This window comes from Phacochoerus africanus, chromosome 2, assembly GCF_016906955.1.
Source record: "Phacochoerus africanus isolate WHEZ1 chromosome 2, ROS_Pafr_v1, whole genome shotgun sequence".
NCBI classification, from domain to species: Eukaryota; Metazoa; Chordata; class Mammalia; order Artiodactyla; family Suidae; genus Phacochoerus; species Phacochoerus africanus.
The window spans coordinates 7,414,354-7,439,855 of NC_062545.1; the positions used below are offsets into that span (position 1 = coordinate 7,414,354).

Consider the following 25,502-nt stretch of genomic DNA (forward strand, 5'->3'; position numbering starts at 1 on the left):
AGGGCAAACAGCATGGGGGTTCCTCAGAAAACCGAACATGGAACTACCTACCCTGTGACCCGGCAATCCCACCCCGGGGCATCTATCCAGATGAAACTGCCGTCCATCAACGATACCTGCACCTGTCATGTTCACAGCCGCACGACTCACGACAGCCAAGACACGGAATGCAGCCAAGGTCCACCGAGAGAGGGATGGGCTAAGAAGATGTGGTACACACGCACGGCGGAACACCACTAAGCCATAAAAAAGAGCGACGCCATTGACAGCAACACGGACGCGACTAGAGATTCTCATGCTAAGTGAAGGCAAGTCAGAAAGAGAAAGACGGATACCACAGGATACCACTCACGTGGAGAATCTAAAATGCGACACACAAAGGAACCCATCTAGACAGCGGAAACGGGCTCACAGACATGGAGACCCGGGGCTGACGAGGAGGAGGGGGCGGCGGCGGGAGGGACGGGGGGGTCTGGGGTTCGCAGATGCAAACCAGTCCACTTAGAATTGGACAGGCGATGGGTTTCCCGTGTATTGCACAGCAAAGTACACTCAATCACTTGTGACAGAACATGATGGACGACAATAGGAGAAAAAGAATGTATCTGTATGCATCACCGGGCCACTCTGCTGTACAGCAGAAAGTGACGCAACGCCGTAAATCGACTATACTTTACTTTAACCGGGAGGAAAAAAAAAAAAGGAACGGATCGCCCCAAACTGTGAGACACAACTCGGGCGTTCAGGTGTGAGCTGTGACTGGTTCCCACGCCGTCCAGAGCCCCCAACAGGCCGAGCCTGGACCCGGCGCAGGGCCAGACGGACCTCCCCCGACCCCAACCCCGACCCCGAGCCCACCAAACGCGCTACCTCGGTGGCCACCCATCCTCCAGCGGCCACGGGTGCCACGTTCTGAAACACCAGCGTCAGCAAAGCCCAGGCGGCGGCAGCCCCGGGACCTCTCACCTTGAAGGTGCTCTTGGAGAGGCTGGACAGGTTAAAGCTGTAGGACAGCTGCTCATCCGTCAGGGAGCAGCCCTCCGTCGTCACCTCGTCGGGACAGACCAGCGGTGTCTCCCACTCGAACACGAAGTCGCAGTCGCTGGTCCTCAGCAGCTTCGGCGTCCCCTGTTTGAAGGAAGAGCTCGGCTGGGGACCCACATGGGGCGAGCCCGGCGCCCTCACGCTGCCCTCCTCCCAGCAGGGGGCCACCAGGTGCCCTGGGTGACCCCCGGGGGCCTCTCCATCCTCGCCCTCGGCCTGCAAGCCTCCGACGGCACAGGCGGGCCTGCCAGCTCCCGGCTCCCTGCACCGAGCTGGTCTCCGTGCTCCCCGCTTCCAGCTCAACGGAAGACAGGGTGCGGGGAGGGTTGAAGTGACACGGCCTCAAAGTGTGTGGAATTCAGACCCTGCTCCTGCCACGGCTTCTATCAGCTCCCCGGGGCGTCTCCACTCAGTGCCCCTAGAAACTGAGACTTTACAGAAAGGATGAGACGACACCTGGCCAGACAGCTCAAGGCTGAGTAGTACAAACACAAAGCAGCACATTTACAGCCCCAGAGACTGATGAGAAATTTCGTTCTTAGCTGCTGAGCATCCGTTTTTCTAGAAACTTAAGTGGAGAAAGTGTTTCCACTAAAGACTCCAAAACCTAAGAGAAGAAAATCTCTTCAAAATCTCCCCCCGCCCCCCAAGGTCAGGAACAAGACAAGGACGTCTGCTCTCTCCACCGCGATTCAGCGTAGTTTTGGAAGTCCCGGCCCCAGCAATCAGAGAAGGAAAGGAAATAAGAGGCATCCAAATTGGAAACGAAGAAGTAAAACTATCACTGTTTGCAGATGACAGGACACTATCCCTAGGAAATCCTAATGACGCTACCAGAAAACTGGTAGAGCTCATCCACGAATTTGGTAATGTCGCAGGATACAAAATTAATTAATCACACAGAAATCAACTGCATTTCTACATACCAACAACAAGATCAGAAAGAGAAATTAGGGAAAGAGTCCCATTTATCATCACTTTACAAAGAATAGACTACCTAGAAATAAACCTACCTAAAGAGACAAAAGACCTGTACTCTGAAAGCTAGAAGACGCTGATGAAAGAAATCAAAGATGACACAGAGAGAAAAGACATACCACGCTCTTGGATTGGAAGAATCAATATAATCAAAATGACTATACCACCCAAGGCAATCTACAGATTCAATGCAATCCCTGTCAATTTACCAAAGACATTTTTCACAGAACTAGAACAAAGTATCTTCAAGTTTGTTTGGAAGCACCAAAGACCCAGCATAGCCAAAGCCATCCTGAGAAAGAAAAATGGGGCTGGAGGAATCAGGCTCCCTGACTTCAGACTATACTACAGAGCTACAGTCATCAAAACCATATGGTACTGGCATAAACTCTCTCCAAACTTGAGTACACATGCAGCGTGCCATGCCTTTCTCCAACACCCACAAACACCAGCCACTCTCAGCTCACCACTGCTCAGAGCCAGGGAAGGGCTGTGTGTGCAGACACGCCCACGTAAACCCGTAAACACACTCAGAGACACACAGGAGCCCAAATCACAGTTCCCCTCGCCTCCCTCCCTCAGCATCACCCTCACACCCCACATGGACAGGGGACATGTCCTCTCTATGCAGAGGCCCTGGACAGCAAGGGTTGGTTTGCTTTTCCCCTCATCTCTCAATTACTGTACTAGCCCTCCTTCTCAGGCTGCTGCCAAGTCACTGCCAGGGTCCATAGACCCACACCTGGCAGCCACAGTCCCCTCTCCCTCACAAACCTGCCACAGACCAGGAGATCAGAAAGCCAACCTACTGAAAAGGCAAGCCGTGTCACAGAACCGTGAGCTCCACCTGCACTCCTGGGGCCCGATGAGCCTTAGAATTCCTAGAATTCAATCTCTTACACACATACACACACACACACACACACACACACACACACACACACAATCCTGTAAACAGGGACCTTAACACTTCCATAGCAAAATGTATGACTATTATTAGGTTCAAATACAGACCACATATAACCTTGTGCGTTCACATCAAAGCACTGTAAATTTTCAGAGCTTTATGGATTTCAAAAGCACAGAGAAGGGGCTGAGAGCCAGGCTGCCTGGAGCTAAGGGCTCGCCCTCTGAGCAGTGGGTAGGGGCCCAGCTGCCCCTGCGGACCTAGTGACGCAGGCAGCCCTTCTGAGTCCACGCAAAACAGGAGCCACAATCTACCAATTTATCTTCCATTCTCCCTCTCAGAGGGAGGTCAAGAGAAAACTTAGGCAAAACAAAAGTACTACCTCTTTATGAGAAAAACTGTGTTTTAACCGAACCCAGCACCATTCTTGAAATGCGCAAAAAAGCAAAGTCAATGACCTCCTTAAAAGGAGGATGCACAAACGTGCTGTAGCTACTCTGGCTGCAGGTCTTCTTTCATTGCCTAAATAACCTCTGACATGAGGATCACGCCCAGAGCGATGTAGCTGCCAAAACGTCTGTCTGACTTTCCAACAAAAACAGTTAACGCTATAGCTCGAAGAAAGAGAAAAACAAACCTGGCTCCTCTGTCAACGGGTGGGAAAGGCGAAGACCGTTTCCATGCTCAAGGAGCTCGTGTTTTCCAATCACAGCAAGCCTCTGGTGCAAAATGTGCCCTGGTAACTCGGGCTACTTTAGTTTATGGTTAAATTAATGGCTCTAAATTATGCGAGGCACCACTGGCATACACAATGAGGCACGGCACACACGCTTCACAGGTTCCGGCTCTGGCTCACTGGTCCACACCTCAGCTCCTGCACCGTTAAATAGGGCTCACTTACCATGCTCACACCTCTCTTACAATGAAACGCAATCAATGAGGTGTAGTTGAAATGCTTGTCCGCCAAGCAGGGGGTACTGCTTTCAAAATTCAAGTAGACTTCATTGGCTATGGGATTGAGGATCGGCGGGCCTGTGACTCGGCCAATATCCTAAACAAAGACAAAAGCAAAAACAGTTCAGGAAATTAACTGCTCCCGGGTTCGTAGAATACGGGCTCCTACAGAACTGCAAAAATCCCATGTCATCAGGTTCGAAGATGAGTAGCATCTACAGAAAGTGGGTTAATAGTGACTCACTTGCAAAGTCCTGACAAAAAAGGGCCACCTAAGTGTTTGCCTGTGGTTATCGGTTTCCACGCTGCACAGTGACCATGGTTCTATTTCTACTCTTGGTCAATTTTCAAAGATTAAAGGCAACGGGAACCCCTCTCTCTGGGCACATGAGGAACACTGCACCGTCCCTGTCACCTTGACCGTGGGAGGTGTGAACCCACTAGCTGCCCGTCTCCTCCAGTCCAGCCCTGCGCTGGGACATAGCAGTGCCGAGGCGTGGGCTCTGGGGGCACAGGGCACACACTTGTTCACTCCCACCACCTTCAGCTGCTTCACACAGCACCTGGCACACACACGCTGGCTGCTCAGCAAGTATTTCTGAGCATATAAACAAATACACAAATGAAAGAAAGGTGATCGGCCAGGAAAGGGTTTGTACACGTGAAGCCACGAGGCGCTTCATTCACCTTGTGGGGAGGTTTAGATCACAGTGACAACACGCTCTCTGATTAGAAAACTTCCTCCATTATTTACCTTCTTTTTTTTTTAAGGGCCGCACTCACGGCGTATGGAAGTGCCCAAGCTAGGAGTGGTATCGGAGCTGCATCTGCGACTCACAGCCACAGCAATGCTAGATCCTTACCCATGGATGCAGGCCAGGGATCAAACCCGCATCCTCACGGATACTAGTCAGGTTCGTTACTGCTTGAGCCACAACAGAAACTTTTTTTTTTTTTAAGGATCTGCATTTTCTTGAATCTGGAAAAAGGCTGCTAGGCAGGAAGAGCCAGCAGCATGGACCTCCCAGAGGTTCACTGTGGATCCCACCTGCACTGCCAGACGGAATGACACAACGGTGCGTCCTGGCCACGTGGCTGTGCTTTCATCAAATCTGCATCACGGCCAACTGTCCCACCCACTCCCAACACCTCTCCCCACCAATGCCGCAGACCAAGGCCTTTTTTTTTTTTTTGCTTTTTAGGGCCGCACCTGGACATTCCCAGGCTAGGGGTCAAACCAGAGCTACAGCTACCGGCCTAAACCACAGCCACAATGCAAGATCCGAGCCGCATCTGCGACCTACACCACAGCTCACGGCAGCACCGGATCCCTGACCCACTGAGCAAGGCCAGGGATCGAACCCGCATCCTCATGGATACCAGTTGGATTCGTTTCCACTGCACCACAAAGGGAACTCCCATGTCCACCTTTTAACAGGACACCTAGGTGCCCTGTGACAGGACTTGCTGTTTAAAGGTTACAGATAGAAAGACACCACTTTTGAGATGCGTTTCAAATAAAACATACCAAGAATTTAACAAGACACGAACATAACACTTGACAATTTCTAGAGACCCAAAGCTACACTGAAAAATGCTGGCATAAAACTGAAATTTTCCAGGTAGAATACTTAGCTATTGGCAAGCCAGCTTATGTTCTTCATCACAATGCATTTACCAATGAATGTGCTCGCATCCCCCAAGCATTTTAATGACACAAGACCTGTGTGTAACCAACAAAGCCCACTCTGTCAACGTCCCTGAGACGGAGCATGACACTGAGACATGTTCTCATCTTCTCCCCTCTAAGGCCTCCCAGGGGCCATCGGCAGCCACCGGCTCAAGGCACAAACCCTCATGTGATGCTCGCCCCGGCTCATTCCCTGCTCCTTCTGCCTGAGGGCCTCTCCTCTGACAGCAAGAAACACGAGGGGAAGGTGATGGATAAAACATCCTGCGGAGCAGGGGCTGCCCTTGGATCCCCTACTTACGATGGGGGCCCCGTCGACGGGCACCTTGCACACGGCGGCTCCGGCAGGACAGGGCACGCCGTGCATGGGGTTGAGCGGCTGGCAGATGTTGATATAAAAGTCAGGGTTGGTGTCGGAGGCGTCGTCCTCGCTCTCGTCGAAGGCCTCGTAGCCCCCAGTGCGGTGGATGAGGGGGGACAGGTCGATGATGGAGCTGCCGTTCCTCACCGTACACTCCACCTGTCAGACAGCAGAGGTGCCCACGGGTGTCCATGACAGAAGGGTCCCAACCCCTGTTAAGTCGCCCACGAGATGTCTTTTGCTTAGGGACACACCTATGGCATCTGGAGGTTCCCAGGCTAGGGGTCCAGTCGGAGCTGCAGCTGCCAGCCACACCACAGCCACAGCCACAGGCGCGTCTGCAACCTACACCATAGCTCGCGGCAACACCGGATCCTTAACCCACTGAGCAAGGCCAGGGATCGAACCCAAGTCCTCATGGATACCAGCTGGGCTCTTAACCTGCTGAGTCACGGCGGGAACTCCAACCCACGAGATTTTTAAGCCAACCCATGCTTTGTGCTTTTATTGCTCCCATGTCCCCAGACGCTTGGTTACCTAACAGGGGTACTTTGAACCCAGCGTCACCGGGGGCTCGGGAGCGGCTAAGACATGCTAGGGGGCGGGGTGAACAGCCGGAGGACTGGAGAGGCTGTTTCTCAGAGGCCACACGTGCCCGGCCGCAGACCCACCTCCTGCTCGCAGGCCAGTGGTGTGTGCCAGGAGAAGAAGAGCGTGCACGTCTGCTTGTCGAGCGAGATGAGCACGGGCTTGTCGGTGGGCCCAGCCTCGGGCCTGCACACGAAGCTGATGACACTCGTGTAGGTCAGGCCGGTCTTGGAAGGACAGGGGGAGCCGTTCTTGTACACCAGCCGCAGGACCTGGTCCTCGTAGGTCAGCCTCTTGTTTGCCTTGCCCACGCTGATCCTGGTCTGCCCGAAGCAGGCCCCTGTCCCCAGCGCGAAAAAGGGAGGGGAACCACACTGTCATGGAGTCAAACCACTCATCTTTCAGCGAGAACTTTCTGCAAACCTGGACTTTTTTTTTTTTTTTGCCTTTTTTAGGGCTGTAGACGTGGCAGCAAATCCAGATTTTTAAATTCACAGTTAACACTCAGGATTTTAAGCGTCCTATGTGGTTTAGCAAATATCACCCATCTAGTATTTTATCATGTGGTTAAGAACCCCCCTGGCCCAGCTGACTGCCGCTGTTGGAAGATGAAGGCCTCTGATCTCCCTGGGCGGGGGCTGGGGCTGGGGGGTGGGGCAGGCGGGGGCACTCACCCACGCCGGGGGCGCAGTTCTCGTTGTCCCCACACACGCTGATGTAAACCAGCCCCTTCTCGCTGTAAGCGGCGGTGTACCCGGCCCTGCCGCTTAAAGAGCTCAGGTCAAACAGGTGTCCTGCAAGGGGATGAGGCCAGGACACAGTCACTCCAGGGACCTGGGACTCAAGGCCCGTCACCAGCATGCTCACCTGCAGATCCCGCTGGCACCGGGCCTCCTGACCTCTGGTCACACACCACTGCCCCCTCATGGACGTGGCACTAAAACCCTTCCTGACCAGCCATGACTTTGGCAGTCCCCAAAGTCATGAAATGGCCCACCTTTGCCCCACAGCAGCAGCTCACGGCACCCTCCTCCCTCCTGGGCTGTGCCACAGCAACCACGGGGGGTTCTGGAGGGATCGGGAGGCCCATGGCACCCCTCCCGCCGCCAACCACCTGCCGGGGGGCGGGGCCGGTGCTGAGATGCCGTGCAGGTCACCCGGATGCCCTCACAGGAACTCTGACAGGTACCAGGAGGCTAGGCTGACTCCAACTAGCTCAGTCTGCCCAGAGCTAGCGACCTGCACCCCCAAGAACAGAAGCTGCGGGGAGCCCGCCTTTCAGAGGGATGCTTAGTCTCTTCTCACTGAAGGAGAACTGTGAGTCCGCAGGCCTGCGCAGGCCCCAGAGAAAAGGGCAAACATGCCGGGCAGGACAGAAAGCTGCTGCCAAGGGTGCTGAGCTCCCTGGCCTCATGCTGGGTCCCTCAGCGTGCGTGCGTGTGTGCGTGCATGCGTGTGTGTGTGTGTGTGTGTGTGTGTGTCTGTGCTGGGGGAGGGGATTAGTGGCTGGCAGGGTCCCTCATCGTGGGGGGAGGCCGGCGGGGCCCCTCACCAGTGACGGGGTTGGTGACCTGGCAGTTGTCATGCACGTTGCTCTTCACGGGGCAGGCGGCCGCCGTGGGCCAGGAGAAGGTGTACTCGCAGTCCTCCACCGCGCTGATGAACATGGGCCTGGAGCTCTACAAGCCAAGAACAGACGCGCGTCCGTCACAGGCGACGGACCTGCACGCGGAAGCTCGCCGGCGACGCACCAGCACGTGAAATGTCTCACCATCTTTATGGGACGAGGGCAGACTCAGGAAAGCAAAGGGTCAGGGTTTGTTCCTGAGACACCCCTGGGGGCTCGACATACACGGGGTCAAGGGTGAGACAGCCTCAAATCCACCAGGAAATAACCCGCCATGAGAACTAACCCTGAACTGACTAGTCCCTCCACCGAGGGACTAAGGTTCGCTCCCTGTCTCTCAAGCTCATCTTGCCCCAGGGAGTGAGTTAAGATTCGTTCAGCGGTCCCCTCTTTCTCGGATGAACCCCACACTGGCTTCGCGACCAAACCAGGACAGTCCCACAGGCAGCGCGACCCCAGAGCCTGCGCAGAGAGCCCCGCCACGTGCCGGTCAGCTGTGCCGGGAGCCTCCCTGCTGAGTCACAGGGCTGAGCAGGTCTGTGGGCTCAGGTGTGCAGATAGCAGCAGAGCCCAGGGGTCCAGGCTAAGCCTCAGCACAGGCTCCCAAAAGGAGCCTCAGCAGCCGCCCAGCAAGAAGGCGGGCTCAGGCTCCAAGTGGCCCTGGGCTCCTCCTCCCCTGCCCGACCGAGGGCAGCAGACAGGTAGTATTTGGTCCTGATGCTGAGTGGCTGGTCCAGCTGGACCTCACTTCAGCTGCAACCCGAACCTCACACCTTATCTTCCAGGCAGAGCTGTTTCCATGCTGAGAAGAGAGTCCAAAGAAGCCAGCAGTTCAGCCCATGCCCGCTTGACTGCAGGTACTGACCCGCTGGGAAGAAGCCACCCCAGAGGTGAGATGAGGCCCAGGTACTGACCACACACCAGACAAGACGCCTGGCAATTCACATCTCCTGTCTCTAACCTCCCAACACATCCGCAGGATAAGCAGAGGCGGTGCTGTTAACTGGGGGCCGGCTTAGGGCGGCATGTCACCGAGTTACACACCAGGAAGCGGAGGTGCGACCTTAGAAGCGGGTCCGCCCAGCCTCCTGCTTCACCCAACTGCCTCCATGAAGACCAAGGTCAGGCCGTCAAATACCAGTTTCCCCTCCAGCCTCCGATCATTCAATGAGAATCATCTAATTGTGGACTAGAACTGCCGGGGGTGGGGATCCAGGAAGCCAGGAGGAAGGGGCTCCACGGAGCCCAGGGCCGAGCCGCACTCCCACGGCCGGCGTCTGGCCGTGTGGCCCCGAGCTCAACTCACACCCCCAGAGGGTGAGACATCATGTCCCCGGCCCCGGACCGGCGCCGAGCCCGAAGTGGCCGCGTCACTTACGACTTGGCTCTCTCTGCAGGCGAAGCGGATGGTGGTGGATTTCTTCCGGATCCGGTCTGGACACGGGTCACCGTCGACATACTTCAGCAGGGTTGCCCCGTCCTTCCACTGCGGGCCGTCCCTCACCCTGCCCAGGTTCACGGGCTTGGCGCCGCCCAGCAGACACACGGCCGCCTCCGGAGGGCAGGGCTCTGCGCACAAGCGGACAATGAGGCATGCTCGTGCGCACCCGTCCAGTCCAGGGCGTCCACGGCCGACGGGACCCGTGACGCCAACCGTCACTCCGGATACCTGCGACTTGGCCATGCGAGTCAGAGGCCAGCCACCCCGTACGAGCTCTCCCTCCACTGAACACCGTCTGACCGAAGGTAGCCTGGTGCTGGGCGTGGGGTGTGGAAGAGCCCAGCAGCTCTACTCCTGAATCCCCCAGCAAGATGACGCTGAGTCACCCTGATGACACCCGTGGAACCTTTTAAATGGCCCACACCTGTGCGCTGCCTTTATTTACCAAGACATGGCCGATTTCGCAGGCCCCGACACGGCCGAGCCCTCTGCCCTGGGAAGGAACCAGTCCCATCCCGCGGATGAAGAACCTCGGTGTCCCCAGTGTGGCTGGCCAGGCCAGGGGAAGTGGGCCACAGCCTCAGACCACGCCGAGGACGAAAACCACTCTCCATAGCCAAAGACACCAGGCTCCCCTGGGAGCTGAGCCAGATAAGACCTGGGGGGGGCTGCTTCAAACTCCCAGAAAACGGGACAAGTTTCATCTCTTGGATCCCACAGCCTGTGGGTGACACCAAGGTCTCTGTGGTTTGCTGCTCTTGGTTCCACGGGGACAGCTGACCTCCAGCCTCGTCGCTGGCACCCGGGTCTGGGTGCATCGACACAAGACCCCCACCCGCTTTCTCCCAGTAAGTGTGGGCAGGCCTCGCCTCCCCAGCTCTCCCTCTCACACCCTCCCGCCAGCTGCTGAGAAGGACGCGCCCCTGCTCATCTCCACCTGCCTCTACCTCCTCCCGGGCTGAGACGGTTGAGATGTGCCCGCAGAGCCTGGACCACACCAGGCGTCGGTCATCAAGGCCCTGAAAACTCCTCCTGCTGCTTCTGGGCCCGACCACCCATGTGTTGAGAGTCACGCGCCCTCAAAGAATCCGTTCTTAACCTGCTCTCCCCTGTAAAGCCCCTCGAGCCCCCAGCCCCCAGCGACCTCTCACCTGAGCCGGCCTGCGGGGCCAGGGACTTGCAGACGTTGATGAGGTAGTGCTCCGTGGCCCCCGTCCGCGTGACGGCTTCCCAGTTGTCACTGTACCTTGCCAGGGACGAGAGGTCGAAGGTGTTCCCAGCCGCATCTCTGGAGGGAAGACAGCACGGCCGTGAGGGTAGCTGTTTCAGCTGGAAAGGCTGCGGGTTCGGAGCCCCCGAGGCAGGACTGGACCCCAGACCCGCCCAGCTCCAGGCGGGATCGGCACTGGTGCAGCTTGAGTTCAGGAGACGTCAAGCCTCAGTTCAGCAAAACTATGCATTCACCCAAAAAAGCCATCCGTAAGTGCCAGCCCTGCTCGGGCGAGGGAGAAGACACGGAGGACCCAGGCAGCCCACCTGCTGCCCACGCCAAAACACAACGGGCTGGTGCTGGGCTTCCACTCAGGTAAAGGTTCGCTTACGACACAAACACCCCGTCAGGACAGACACGAGAGCCTGCCGTCCACCAAGTGCAGGGTGAATGGTGAGAAAGACACACACTCGGCCCGCAGGGCGCCGGGTCCGGGTGGAGCTGGAGAACAGACGCCATCTGCCCCTCGGTGACCTCAGCGCGTGAGAGAGTAAGGACCCCGCCAATGTGCAAAGCTGACGAGCAGCGCTGGGGGGGCTCCAAAGCCTCCCAGGCCATGAAGCCTGCAGCAGTCACAGGGCCAGGTCCCTAACGTGTGGCACGTCAGAAGGCAGGCCAAGAAGGACAATGCGGGCAGGGAAGGGGATGAGGCGCTGGGTGGGGAAGGAGGGGCTCAGGGCCTCGAGGGTGGCCAGGGAAGGCCTTCCCAAGGACGCCCCTCTGAACACCCTCGGAGGGACCCAAAGAGCCAGCCGGCTGGGGCCAGGAAAGCACGCGCTGGGCAGAGGGAGCAGCATGAGCCAAGGGCCTGAGGCTCAGAGAGCGCCGGGCGTCCTGCGGAAAGCAAGGAGCCCCGCGTGGCTGGAGCAAAACAAACATGCGGAGTGACATGGCGGGGCCGAGATGACACAGGACACGTGGTGGTACCACGAAGGAAGGTGAGACAGAGAACGTGTGTGAGAGACAACCAACAGCCAAAACAGCACGTGAAACCAGCTGCTGAGGGACTCGGTAGATAGGAAATAGGTCTAAGGAAAGAAAATACCCAATAGAAACAGATGAAAAAGACATTCCTGCTGTGTGGCACCAGGAACTACACCTAGTCCCTTAGGATGGAGCATGATAACGTGAGAAAAAACAATGTATACATGTATGTGTGACGGGGTCACCTTGCTGCACGGTAGAAATTGACAGAACACTGTAAACCAACTATGATGGAAAAAACAAAAATCATTTAAAAAAAAAAAGACGTGGTGGACAGAATAGGAAAGCTTAAGATAGGATTATAAGAAGTTAGAGAAGAAAAGAGAGCTACTGATGAGCTTTCCCTTAAATCAAAAATAGATGGTTATATGTATTTCAGAGACTGCAGAGCAGGATTTTTTTTTAAAAGAAAACCAAAAAATTATAATTAGTATCCACAAAGATGACTAGAAGAACTTATTTGAAATTCATATTAAAAATCTCCAAAAGGATAGCTGATTTTTTTAAAATTTCAGAAGATATGCCAGGATGGAGTAAAAAAACAAAGACAAAAGCTCAACAACAAACTTTTTCATCAAGCATAAGGGGTTCTTGTAGAAAATGGGACAATGCCTTCAAAATGAAGGGGAAACCAACTAAACTAACTGGAATCTATAATCCTATTCCCGGCTAATCCGATTTGAGAGGAAGACACGGCATTTTCAGACCACACACGGTTCTCGCCCAGCCAGTGTCCCTGAAGCACACGAGGCCGCCCTAACAAAGCAAGAAGGGAATCCAAAGCCAAGGACACACAAACCAAGAAGCCCTGGATCCATGGCAGGAGGGATCCCAGATCGAGTTCTGATCCAAGACAAGCAAACACTCGGCCCAAATCGGAAGTGAGAGCTTCCTGAGAAAGGCGATTATCCTCGGACCCAGCGTCATGGAGACCCGGAGAGTCTGGGGCACGACGGAAAAGCATCCCTCTGCCAAGAATAAAAGGGAAAAGCAAGACATATGCCAGGGTTCAGAAGCGATCAAAGCAGCTCTGTGCCAAATGCTAAGCAAACTAAATGCAGGATAATTTGGGGAGCAACTTAAGAAACAGCAGGAATGAGGATCTTCTGACCTGAACCTGCAGCCTGTCTTCCTTCACTAAGAGCAGGCTGAGAGACACAGGAGCATGCCATTTCTCTGCACATCCAATCAGACCTCTGATTCTGCAGCAAGTGATGCTTATGCGATACCGCTAAGTGCTGCTGACTCGCTTGCAATTCTTTGGAATCACCCTATTTTATAGGCCAGACCGTTAGAGTCACCCAACAGGATATACATGTTCGAAACACTGAAAATACACCAGGACACAAAGGAGGAGGACAGGTCGAGGGGGAGGAGCAGCAGCAGGGGGAGGAAAAGCAGCAGAGGGGGGAGGGACACCAAAGGGGGAGGAGCAGCGGGGGGGGGGGGGGGCAGCAAGGGGAAAAGGAGCAGCAAAGGGGGAGAAGCACCAGAAGGGGAGGCAGCACCTGAAGCTCTCACCTCACACAATGGGAAACAGTCTAAAGGTGATGAAACAAGAAACAGAGCTTAAGTGAATGACCTGATAGTCTACAGGTGGCCGACAGAGGGGAGAGAGACAGAGCTACCCAAAGCAGGGCAGGGCAGAGAGGAAAGGAGACTAGCGCGTGTGAATTACATTCCTGGGGCTTGAAGACAGAGTCAACTGATAGGCTTTGAGGTGGACAAGCACAGTATTCATCATTTAGAGCCATGGAAGGCTCCAGACAGAACTACAGAAGACACAGTAAGAAGTGGGATGAAGCTCGGGGAGAGAATACTGCCCTCAGGCATTTTCACAGTGTGCCTGCCTAAGCTTTCATTTCCATGGATTCTTCAATTGTTTTTGACCTAATTCACCCTAGTTTTTAAAAACCTGGCATAAAAACATCTATGAACAAAGCTTTACATATAAAGACTATCAAAATCCTCCTTTGGAGTTCCCCTCGTGGTGCAGTGGTTAATGAATCCGACTAGGAACCATGAGGTTGCAGGTGCAATCCCTGGCTTCGCTCTGCGGGTTAAGGATCCAGCGCTGCCGTGAGCTGTGGTGTACGTTGCAGATGTGTCTCGGATCCCGCGTTGCTGTGGCTGTGGGGTAGGCCGGCGGCTACAGCTCTGATTCGACCCCTAGCCTGGGAACCTTCATATGCTGCAGGTGCAGCCCTAGAAAAGACGAAAAGACAACCCCCCCCCCCAAAAAAAAGACATACTCTTTTACACAAATGCCAAAAACAGTGTCAACGACGGCGGGAGCGGGAGCAGAGAGAAAAGCTCTAAGTAAATCAGAGACGCCCCCTCGGCAGGTCCGCTCTCATTCACCGAAAACGAGAGGCAAGTTAGTCCCACATGAAAATGCTTCTGAAACATTAACTGGAAGAGGTAACATTACAAAACTTACACGACGATTTACAGATGCCAAACATAACTTATGCAATGCACGCCATCCCCACATGCTACTAACACTTCAAAATGACTACTCTCCCTGAACAAAAGGACATCGCACAACAGGGTAACGTCTCGAAGAAAACATGGAAATGACTCATGCTGTGACTCAGTGATTCTCTGCAGGCTGGGTCCTCACACACCAGAAACCTCTGCGTGTCCTTTAAACGTGCAGAACGACGTAGACCCACGAAGGAAATGTCTCCGGGGCTGGAGCCCAGAACGTCCACTCTATACGAACTCTGAGGGCGACCCTACTGAAATCCACACGCAACGAAGACACGCACCGCACCGCACTGCATCGCATCGCAGCAGCTGCCGATCACCTGATTTCAGGAGCCTACCTGAGCCACAGGTAACAGAAGAACCAGGACAGCCGCCGGGAGACTGCAGGCTGCCTGTCACCCCCTGGTGCTCTCTCCAGCCCCGGCCCATCACTCTTCCCACGCACCCTCCCCCCACCCCCGCCCCCGACAGAGGCAGCATCTGGGAGGGCCAGGCGACATGCTGGTCACTCTAACCCACCTACACCTGTGAGTCATGCGTACGCGTGCCTTCCTGTTTCAACTCCAATCACTTCTCTGTACCTTAACACGAAATGATCAAAGAACCTCCAAATCGGGAAGGCTTCGGTAGTTACCCTAACCCGACGCCCCCATTACTCCTCAGACACTAAGGCTCAGAGAAACCCCCTTACTCGTCTAATCCCCCGTCCCCCGGGGCCACTAACTAGTAAAGCAAACTATTACCAGGAAAATCTGTCCGTCCGGGTGTCAACACCTGCATGGACTTACTTGAAGGAGCACTCGGTCAGGTCGAAAGGCGGGCAGGCGTACTGCGTGCGCCACTCGAACAGGTAAGAGCAGTCCGAGGTCTCCTGCAGAAACACCGGCTGCGGAAGGTGAGAGACAGGTGTGTGAGCCAGGAAACTGCGACTGGCGTGCGTGTTAAGGATGCAGGTAGCAAGGACGGGCCTGGTCATTAACATCCAGGCGACCTGAGCAAGGGCTGGACGTGTGTTCTACCAACAACGTCCGTCTTTCAACGAAGTTAACCGGGAGATTTCAGGAGCCAGCAGAGCAGGTTCGTTTTATAAAGACAAAGCTGCAGAGCCAGGCGGAGGCGGGCCCACGGCCCCCCGCGCTGAGCCCACGGCACTCACCGGCTGCGTGCTGCGGTCGCAGTAGAAGAAGATGGTGGTGGAGCGCTGGTACACCTTGTGGCAGGTGTCCCCGCCGGTGTAGTTCATCTTCAACACCCCGTTCTCATAGGTCAGCTTCTGCGTAAGGAGGCCTGTGCCGGAAGCGGCAGGTTCAGCAAGAGGGGTTCAGGAAGGCCCCAGGCCGCCAGGCTGGTCCACACAGCCGTGTCGCGGCCCGGCCCCCAACCAAACACTTACAAAACCCAGCACGGCTGCCCTGCAGGCTCTGGACCACCGGCTCCCTGGCACATTACACCGCAGAGGAGTAAAACCAGGCCTCCTCTCGCGCAAGCCTGCCACCTTACAGACGACGCACGGGATGGATGACCTATGCAGACACGCCTCAGCCTGGCGAGCCAAGACGGTGCCCTGCGGTGGGCACAGCCCCCCAGGGCTGCCCACCCCCACCTGCCAGCTACTTCAGTCCTTCTATAAAAGTCCTTGCATTCATCGCCACTTACCCAGCTGTGAGGCACAACAATGACCACAGCCTGCCCTACACGAAATGTGTCCCCTTTGCCTTAGCTCTAGAAAGCACTGCCTCGGAACACCCACTCGTAGTCCGGCAGGTCCCAAAATTGGAAGAAAAAGAAGAAATATGATCCCAGATTCAGTAACTGGCTTTGGCAAATAAAAATGAAATGAGCTGTCGCACCACTTGTCAGTTTGTGTCCTGGTGACAAAAACCAGGTGGAATCAGAAACATCACTAATACGCTGTCTCACCAGACCTCAGCAGCCTCTCCTCCTACTCCTGAAAGTTATCATCTCCACACCCTCAATCATCGTACAAATATACTTCTTCTTTTTTTTTTTTTTTTTTTTTTTGGTCTCTTTAGGGCCGCACCTGCAGCACATGGAGGTTCCCAGGTTCGGGGTCAAACTGGAGCTGTAGCTGCCGGCCTACACCACAGCCACAGCAATGCACGATCTGAGCTGCATCTGGGACCTACACCACAGCTCACGGCAGTGCCAGATCCTCAACCCACTGAGCGAGGCCAGGGATCGAACCCGCAGCCTCATGGATGCTAGTCAGGTTCGTTAACTGCTGAACCACAACAAGAACTCTTTACAAATGTAATTTCATCCTTCGCAAAAAGAAGAAACACCCATAGTACCTGCCACTTTCTGAAAGCCCTGGGGTCCGCGCTTCTCCTGACATGATGAGATGACCTTGGACCTGTCGCTGGTGGGGCAGACGTCCGAGGACAGCTTCCCACAGACCCGGAAGTAATAGGTGTATTCGCCGGCGCTCACCACGGTGTCGTTGAGGGCGAGAGGCTTGAGGTCATACAAGTTGCCGTGCCGCGGGTCTTTCACCGAGCAGTTGTCCCCTTCGAGAACACAGGGAGGGGGGCAGTTACACGCATGCTCACTTCTGGGCAGAGGCTGCGTGACCTCCAGCTGAGCACCGTCTCAGGAGAGGCGCCACCCGCCCCGCCACCTTCTCTCCTTTGGTTGGCAGACATGAGACAGACCACCTGGCAAACGGCTTTCTAGGCAAACTCAGGTCACAGAACGAAGACCCCTTTAAACAGACGAAACAAAGCCCCTCCTTCATGTTCTCCAGAGTGAGACGCCCAACAGCTCATCAGTCTGCGTGGGCTTGGAAACGCCACCGGTGAAGCGCGCAGCGAAGTGGGGGGAAAACGCCCAGGGGGAGAAGCTCCCGTCCCCCGAGAGGCATCAGAGCTGCGCACAGGCTCCACGTCTAAGACGCTGGGACATGAGCCCCCCCCCCCACTCCTTACAGCCGCTCGTGAGCAGGCCCAGGCCTCACCTTCCACACGGACCACGGGACAGGCTTCCACCGTTCTCCAGACAAACACGTACTCGCAGTCGTCCAGAAGCTGGAATGTCGGGGACCCCTGCAACACAAACCGACAGCGTGCTGTGTCCTCTTTTATTAAAAAAAAAAACAAAAAAAAAAACAAAAAAAACAACCCATCCAATGGGAGCTGGAACACCCAACTGCCGACCCCCGGGAGCAAAGCACAGAGCCCGTATTAAACGCATCAGACCGGGGTAACGGCACGCGCCAGTGGGGCCCTCTCAGTGGTCTAAACCCGTGAAAGGGCAGCCAGGCCGGTGCTGAGTCAGAGAGAAGCCCCGGGGACCGAAGGGGCGGCACACACGCACCGCGGTGTGGGCGCACTCGAGGATGATCCGCGTGGAGTAGCGCTGGTTCTTGCACGTGTCGCCGTTGACGTAGACCACGCTCAGGGACCCGTTGGCGGCGACCTGAGGACTGACCTGCACGACGCCCAGGTTCAGGCTCTTGTCCTCCGACACCAGGCAGGACCCCACCATGCTGCCTGGAAGGGCCGGGAGAGCCGTTGAGGGGGGGCCGGAGGGAGGGCAGGGCGAACCCGGGTCCGAGGCGCCTCGCTCACCGAGGCAGCCGGGGATGTACGGGAGCGGGTTGCAGACACTCAGGTAGAAGGTTCTCTTCCTGCCGTCGCTGGTGGTGTCCACCGCAGTCCAGGGCTTCTTGACTCTGCTGAGGCCGCTCAGATCGTACTCATTCCCCTCGGGGTCTGAAACACAGGGCAACGCTGGCAAGCCCTGCCTTCCTGGTAGCTCCGGGCGCCACCTTCCAACCCCGAGGACCAAGGATGCACCAAGTTAACACTCGCAACAGAGGAAGGAGGGAACCCACGGGAAGCCCGGAGGCTTTTCCTACAGAAACGTACACTGGCCGTCCATGCCCGAGCCCCAGGCGTGGCAGAGGGGGCTCCGCCAAGAACGAGCTCCCACGGCCCCCGCTCGGTGTCAGGTCCACCTTACAGAGCGAGCGCTGGCCCCTCTTTCCTCTCCCCCTAGTGAGAAGCTCTGACAGCGTGTCTGATCTTCTTCTCCCCTGGCTCTCTTCTCTGTCGTCAGGCAGCTTCTGATCCCCAAATAGAGCTTCAAACCCTTCGCTACACACCCAGATTCTCTCAGAGAGAAACCTTAGAACTCTAGTCATCCTTCAAGGAAAGTATGTAACACCAAAAAATGTCATGCTGCCTGTAAAACGTCACACACACACACACACTCACTCACTCCCAGGCGCAGACACACTCTGCCCGGCTCACCGGTGACTAGGCAATCCACTGGAGAAGGCACACAGGCCAGCGCGGTTTCAAAGTCAAAGAAAGTGTTCCAGATCCCCAGGCGAGAGTCGATGTCTCGGTGCAGGAACTTGGGGGCCCCTGGGTAAAGGTCGCCATTGCAAACGAAGCGGATGATGAAAGCGTCAGCCGGCCCTGGGAGTAAGAAGGCCAGGCTGTGAGGAACAGCAGCAACCACGGTGCCACGGGGCACGCGGGTGACACCGCACTGCAAGGCCACGTCTGCTGCAGGGACCTGATTGGAACTACAGTGGCCACGTGTTTACACTGTGAGTGACCTACGGTTTACACTGTGAACCCGTGTCTTGGCGTTCTTCCACCGCAGAAAGCATACAAATGCCACATCCGTTTATCCAGCCAAAAAGCAGGAACTGCCGCCACTTTCCTTTTGGGGCCTAGACAACGACACTAAGCTCCTGCTGCACCCACGAGTGTGACAGAGAGAATGCCTGCCCCCTCGGAGCTGACATTCCGGTCCGGCACCCCAACAGCAGGCAGACGAAAGGCAGCCCAGTGCATGCCAGGTGGAAACGAAGAAAAACACAGCAGGGGTGGGACCTGAGAACCCCCGTGGGTGGCGGGGACCGGGTGTGACGGTTCCGAATGGGGCTGGCGGGGCTCACTGAGAAGGCGACACCCGAGCCCCTCCCTGAAAGAAGGGAAGAAACGACGAGCCTGGCCATCGGAGGGAAGGGCACTGTGGGCAGAGGGAGCGGCAAGGACGAGCGCTCGCGTGCAGACGGGGCCAGGGGCGCGCCCTCACGGCTCCTGAAGCAGGGGCGGTCAAGGGACGTGAGTGAGCAAGATGGAGGTGACCCCGTCAGAGAAGCAGCAGCTGTCCCGCAGCCACTGGGGAAGGCAGGCTTCCAGCCTGGGCCCACCGGGGTCAGATCGAACCCTTAAAACCTCGCTCCGAGCTGAACACAGCTGGGTGTGCTTGGGGGGGGGGGGGCTCCTGAGTGAGGGGCCCACAGTGGGACAAGAGGCTGCACGGAGGGAAGAACCCCTGGCCCCGTGTCCACAAAATGCCTGGCTGATACAGGAGGACCACAAAGCAAAGAGAGGGTAAGAAACAAGCCTGGGGTAGCACAGCTCCAAGAGCTGATTATTCATGGGCTGCGCCCCTGGGTTCAAACACAGCGGAACAAATGCCAGCAGCTGTCAGCCACACAACCACACCCATAACCATGCAGCAGACAGAGGGTTATTTTCCAAATTAGGGCAAAAAAAATACATAGAAGTGCCTAACCCACATTTGTAAGCGGTGCTCTGGAATTGGAGAGCAGAAGAATGATAAACAAGAAAGAAGCATGTTGCTTTTTGGATACCGAGGTGAGGGGGCAGCTGCCTCTTCTGACCCAGAGCTGCAGCACTTTCCAGCTGTAAAGCAAAGGACTGACTGCCACTCCCCCCGCTCTACCACGAAGTTCTCCTCTGAGCAACTAAAAGTATCTCTGTCTGTGGTCCAATTCCTCTGACAAATGACACAGAACAAGACTAACTCCCTTTCTAGGATAACCCTTCAGAGATCAGACAGCAGCCCCCAGACCCAGGCTTTCTGTCCTGGAATTTAAGGAGCAGAAATGTGAACCAACTGAAGACAGCAAGACTGACTTTCAAGATTTAACAGGAGTCCCTGTTGTGGCTGAGCAGTAACAAACCCGACTAGGATCCATGAGGATGCAGATTCCATCCCTGGCCTCCCTCAGTGGGTTAAGGATCCAGCATTGCCATGAGCTGTGGTGTAGGTCACAGACACAGCTTGGATCCCGTGTTGCTGTGGCTGTGGTGTAGACCAGCAGCTGCAACTCCAATTCAACCCCTAGCCTGGGAACTTCCACATGCCGCAGGCGTGGTCCTAAAAAAAAAATCTAAATGAAAAAAAATAAAAATAAAAGACTGAGTGGAAGAACTGGAGAAAAGAAAGAAACTTAGGGGGAAAAAAATAACGTCTCCCTTGCTGCCTTTTTAATACTGAAAACGTAAGATAAAGGCAGAGTGAAAGCCCTGTCCGAAGAGCCGCTGCAGGTGCTGCTGGAGGACGCCTGGGACACGGGGGTGGACAGAACCTTGTGATCCTATGGGTGCGGGATCCCCCAGGGGCCTGGGAGAACCCCACAGACGCCGTGCATGTGCAGTCCAGAGGCGGGAGGGCGCCCAGGACTCAGAGTCTATAGGTGCTCAGTCGCGTGCTCAGAGGGCCTACAGATGGACACACACAGCCGCCGGGACGCTCGTCAGCTGCAGAAACAAGAGGGATCTGGGCTCACCTTTGGGGTGGGAGGGAAGCCCTGTGTAGGTCAGAGTTATGAAGCCCTCGGGGGACAACTGGAGGATCTTCTCCAGCCCCACCAGCCTGCCCGGCCTCAGATTCTTCAGCTCTTTCGTCTCGGTTTCCGCCTCGCAGCCCGAAGCCAGCTTTCCATCCAGGGTCCCGCAGATGGGCATCGTGCCGCACACGTTAAACTGCAGGCCAGACAGCGAGAACCATGCACTGACTTGGGCTGTGAGACCCTCCGCGAACAGGGCCAAGCAACCCACACCCCGCCAGGCTCCACAGTTGCGCTTCGTGCTTCAAGTGACCGACTTTCCACCTGGGGGCAGTTAAATCCTAAAGCTGATATGGTGTGCAAAAATGCAAGTGCAAACGGCACTTCCCATGCCTTGCCTCTAAGTTCTTATCTCTAAGTGCACGAGACACTGCACAGGATGAAGGAGCAGCTATAACAGGAGGGACACACGTAGCTGGGATTCTGCAGGATTTCTAATGACCCTAGAACACATGTCCATAGTGAAGTCACGTTAATTATAAGCAAATAAAACATGATACTCCTGTGTCTCTTCAAGACGTTGCTACCCCTGCATTTAAGTTCAATAGTTGATATAATGAAGCGGAATATGCCCCTCGATAGGAAACATGGGAAAGAAAGACTTCGCCCTGACTGGTAAGCGTTCTTAGATACAAAGTTCCTTAATACAAAATTAACATCTATACATAGAAAGCGCTTTTCTGAAAACCAAAGCTTCCGACTTAAGAAATGGTCAGCAAAGACCACAGCCCAGGCAGGTGCCCTGCGGCCACGCGGGCTGCGTGGTTACAGAAATCTGACGCAGAGAAGTTCCCCTTTCTTCTTCTGTGGCCCTGCCTGGAAATCAACAACAGGACCCAGAGCAGCCTGGCTGCCCCGGTCCTCGGGCCCCTCCGATCGGGGGCGTTCGGGCACCTTAAAGACGCCTCACTCAGCCATTTTGGGAGCACGGGGGCCCCAGGAGTATGGAGGGGCGGCTGAGCCCAGCACAGCTGGGTGGCAAGGATGCGATGCCAGGTCGTCAGGGGGTAGGTGGTGGTGTCACGCCTTCTTTGCAGCGTGAGAGCTACGCTCTGTCTCCCAGGAGTCGCGAAGCCTACCAATCAGCCCCATATCTACCTCCCCATCCACGGTCTGTCCCGCACCTTCGACCTCCTGCCGCCCCCACCCTGCACAGGCAGGGACCTGCTTCCAGCATGTCCTCTCCTCGACGGGGTCACCCCTTCTGGAATGTTCCCTAAAGGGCTCGACGAGGTTTCTGTCTGCCTCCCACATTCGCACAGAGGGCCAGATAAGCTGTCAGCCAGTAGAGCCTCATGTAACCCAAACCCTAGCGTGGCTCTTGCTGAGGGGCGGAGGAGGGAGGGGCAGGCCGGTGGGCTGGCCCCGCACCCGGCCCCGGAGCACGTAGGCCGCCCTCCGCGTGTGCGGGGCCCTGCCGCACCCACCTGGAACGGGACCTTCTCACCCCAGCCTCCCGCTGCCCGAAGACGTTAAAGCGAGCAGGGGCTTTGATGAGGCCTCTCTCCTCTCTCTCCAGCAGCGCTCGCTTGGTGACAGCGCAGCCTCCGTGACTCACCGCTGTCAGAAGACTCCAGAGCACCCCCAGGGCGCCTCCTGAGGGACTGTCACCGCTTCCTCTGGACTAGAGGCCAGCGGGCACCTGAACCGCCCGGGGCCTCGTGGAAACAGATGGCTGAGCCCACCCAGGAGACGGAACGTCCGACAGGCTGCTGGCCCAGGGCACGGCTCTGGCCACACGGCCACACGCCAGGAACGGCCCACCTTCTGAAGAATGAAGCTCTCGTCTGCACCGTTCCCGGAGGGAGGACAGTTTCATCTCATTTCCCCTCACACCTGGGCTTCCCTGTCTCCGCCTGGCTGAGAGCTGCCACCCGCCTCCCCGTGCAGCCGCAGGGGACTTGGACGCATCCTCTCCTCCCGTCAGAGCCGCTCCCGCCCGCCTTACCACAAAGGTCTTCCCGATGCCCGTGAGCACGTATCCCTGGGAACGGTTGAGTGGGTTCAGATCAAACACGTAGCCGCTGTTGGGGTCCCTGATGGAGCAGGCCTGTGGGAACAAAAGGGGCAGAGACTCTCTAACCAAGGCCGTGACAACGTGGCACGGACAGCGCCTCCCACACCTGCCCGTGTGACTGCAGGGCTCTCAGCCCCGGCAGAGAAGCAGCCCTGTGCTCAGAGCCAGCGGGGGCCCAGCTCAGACACCTTACCTGAGCTCCATGGCTGTTCCACGTACCTGACGGGGACACTGCTGAGCCCCCGGGGAGCGGGAGCCCAGGAGACCCGCCCAACCAGCTCCCTCCCCGCTGCTGGGAGGGAGAACGAGGCTCCCCCTGTGCCCAGCGCCCATGTCATTTTTCTGTCCTGTCTGCCACATGCAGGAAACGGAGCGGCGGCCACAGCCTGGGAAAGCATGGAGGGCACGGGGTCCCGGCCAAGGACACTCCTCTGGGCGAGCGGGCTCTGCCGCCTGACGGAAGACTTGGGGTGAGGGGTGGGGGGGAAGCCCATCCATCACTGAATAGAAAAAGAGCCAGCGCTGGGCAAAGAGGCTGTGCCTGGGGAGCGCAGAGCCGGCACCCCGAGCAGCTCCCGCCACGATGCTCAGGCAAGGCTCACCCCAGGGCAGCGCTCGGGCCGCGGCCAAGGAGCGCGCTGAGCCCAGCGGCGGGCAGGCGGGCGGGCGGGCGGCTGGGATCGGGAGAGCCCTGAGCTTCCGACTGGAACCCAGGACACTGTCCCGGAGACAACAGCACGGTAGGACAGACGGCTGCAGCCACAAGGACAGGGCACTGGCGCGCTGCAGGCCTTGGGTGGTGTCTTACGGGCCCCCGGAGCCACGGCCACGCTGAAGGAAGAGTGCGTGGGAGCAGAGGCGGGATCCTACGCCCGCAGGGAGTGACAGCCCAGGTCCGGGTGCTCTTCCCAGACCTGGCAGCGGGGTGGGGGCAGGGGACGCGGGGGAGTTGGAGACGCGTGAGGAGGCTGTGGGCGGGGGCTCCTGCGCGGGGCACCGGGGGGCACACGCACCTGGTCTGTGTCCGTGGTCACCCGGACAGGACAGGCGGCCTCCGTGTTCCACAGGAAGCTGACCACACACTCCCAGCTGAGCGAAAATATGGGGTGGGTATTCTGGAGGGAAGCCCAGGATAACGGTCAGCGTGAGAAAACGGACCCGTTCCCACCGAAAGTACAGCAGCCTGATGCCAGACGGTGAACGGCCACTGAGCCAGGGCTCGGCGTGCCACATCCGACCCTAAGCCCAGTGAGCTGCGTGCTGGGATGCTGTTAAACCGGCCTGAGGTCGTGCCCGCAGTGAACAGCTGCAGTGGGAGTCCAGGTCCATGCTTTAGAAACCCGTCCTCCACCCAGCGTGCAGAACACACGGGCCCGGCGCAAAGGCCACAGGGCCCGAGACCTCAGCCACGTACGAAGAGGCAGAGCTGACACGGCGGGGGGGGGGGGGGCTGGGACAGGGGTGGAGAAGTGATCAGGAAGGGGCGCCAGGCGGCCCACGGGCGCTGCCCCTATTCGGCTCCTGGATGTGGGTCTAGTTACACAGGTGTGTTCGACCTGTGGACGCTCAGCTGGTGGTCACTTCCAGTCTGTGCACTTCTCAGAGTGAGGTGTCAATATAAGTGGGGTGTCGAGAAAAAAATGCCCATGCTTGTGCCACATGAGCTTCCGTGAAGGCACCGCCTCCACCACGGGCAATGGCGGTTCACGGGGAGGGTGTTGGGGTCTCCAGGCAGGCAAGAGGGAGCAGTCAGCACTTCTCGGCTCACAACAACCATTTCCCGCATTTTGTGTGCAGATGAGGAAACAGAGACGCCGAGACACCTGCCCAGATGCACAGCACAGGCACAGGAAATGACTGTCACCCACAGCTCACCCACCCAGTGCCCTCCGATCTGGAAGCCTCCCACCCTCTCGGCCGCAGCGTCACCAACAGGAAATGCCATCGCTTCAGCCTCACAATGTGGTTGTGCCAAGTTCCCGGACTGCAGACGGGCTGGGGGTGGGGGTGGGGGGGAACCTCCCTTCACTCCATGCTCCCTGAACCCACGAAACGGGCCAGGCTCTGGGCCAACCCCAAGAGACACGGCAACGACGTGAAGTCACTCTGAAAACTGCAGGTCCCCATACAAAGAGGATGTCGCAGGAAAACAGAGTAAATGTGGGAACTTCGGGAACTGCCCAGGGCCTCCACAGCAGGGCAACACCAGAGGGGGCAGAGGGCGGGCAAGGCCCAGGCAGGGGACGCAGAGACGGGCCCAGGGGGCCAAGGACTCCATCCCGGGACACCCTGCCGGGGCTGAGCGCAGGCTGTGCTCACGTCTCCCTGGTGGGGCCCGTGCCTACACAGCCCAGGCCCCGCTCAGCCAGCTCACGTCTTCCTTCCTTGTCAGCGCCACCTTCTTGGGCTCCAAAGACCTTATCGCTTGGGAAAAACCCGTGTGCCGGCAAAGGGCAGAGAGAACTTGGCGTCTGCGACCGACTAGGATGTAAGTGACCAGCCCCTGCGCCCCGA

At 56.9% G+C, this 25,502-nt stretch overlaps 1 protein-coding gene across 1 annotated transcript in view; it reads right to left on the reverse strand.

Moving 5' to 3' along the window:
• Nucleotides 1-25,502, reverse strand: part of IGF2R (insulin like growth factor 2 receptor) — a 104,966-nt gene that overhangs the window by 17,276 nt on the left and 62,188 nt on the right. Inside the window, exons 20-37 of the mRNA XM_047769801.1 lie at nucleotides 24,002-24,103; nucleotides 22,920-23,021; nucleotides 20,912-21,107; nucleotides 18,606-18,776; nucleotides 17,922-18,065; nucleotides 17,668-17,843; nucleotides 17,309-17,396; nucleotides 16,647-16,862; nucleotides 15,491-15,621; nucleotides 15,123-15,220; nucleotides 10,742-10,878; nucleotides 9,528-9,718; nucleotides 8,075-8,201; nucleotides 7,197-7,316; nucleotides 6,606-6,862; nucleotides 5,875-6,093; nucleotides 3,831-3,980; nucleotides 967-1,128 (exon numbers count right to left, since the gene is read on the reverse strand). Of these exons, the coding sequence (XP_047625757.1) occupies nucleotides 967-1,128; nucleotides 3,831-3,980; nucleotides 5,875-6,093; nucleotides 6,606-6,862; nucleotides 7,197-7,316; nucleotides 8,075-8,201; nucleotides 9,528-9,718; nucleotides 10,742-10,878; nucleotides 15,123-15,220; nucleotides 15,491-15,621; nucleotides 16,647-16,862; nucleotides 17,309-17,396; nucleotides 17,668-17,843; nucleotides 17,922-18,065; nucleotides 18,606-18,776; nucleotides 20,912-21,107; nucleotides 22,920-23,021; nucleotides 24,002-24,103 (2,787 nt within the window). The remainder of the gene's footprint in view (nucleotides 1-966; nucleotides 1,129-3,830; nucleotides 3,981-5,874; nucleotides 6,094-6,605; nucleotides 6,863-7,196; nucleotides 7,317-8,074; nucleotides 8,202-9,527; nucleotides 9,719-10,741; nucleotides 10,879-15,122; nucleotides 15,221-15,490; nucleotides 15,622-16,646; nucleotides 16,863-17,308; nucleotides 17,397-17,667; nucleotides 17,844-17,921; nucleotides 18,066-18,605; nucleotides 18,777-20,911; nucleotides 21,108-22,919; nucleotides 23,022-24,001; nucleotides 24,104-25,502) is intronic.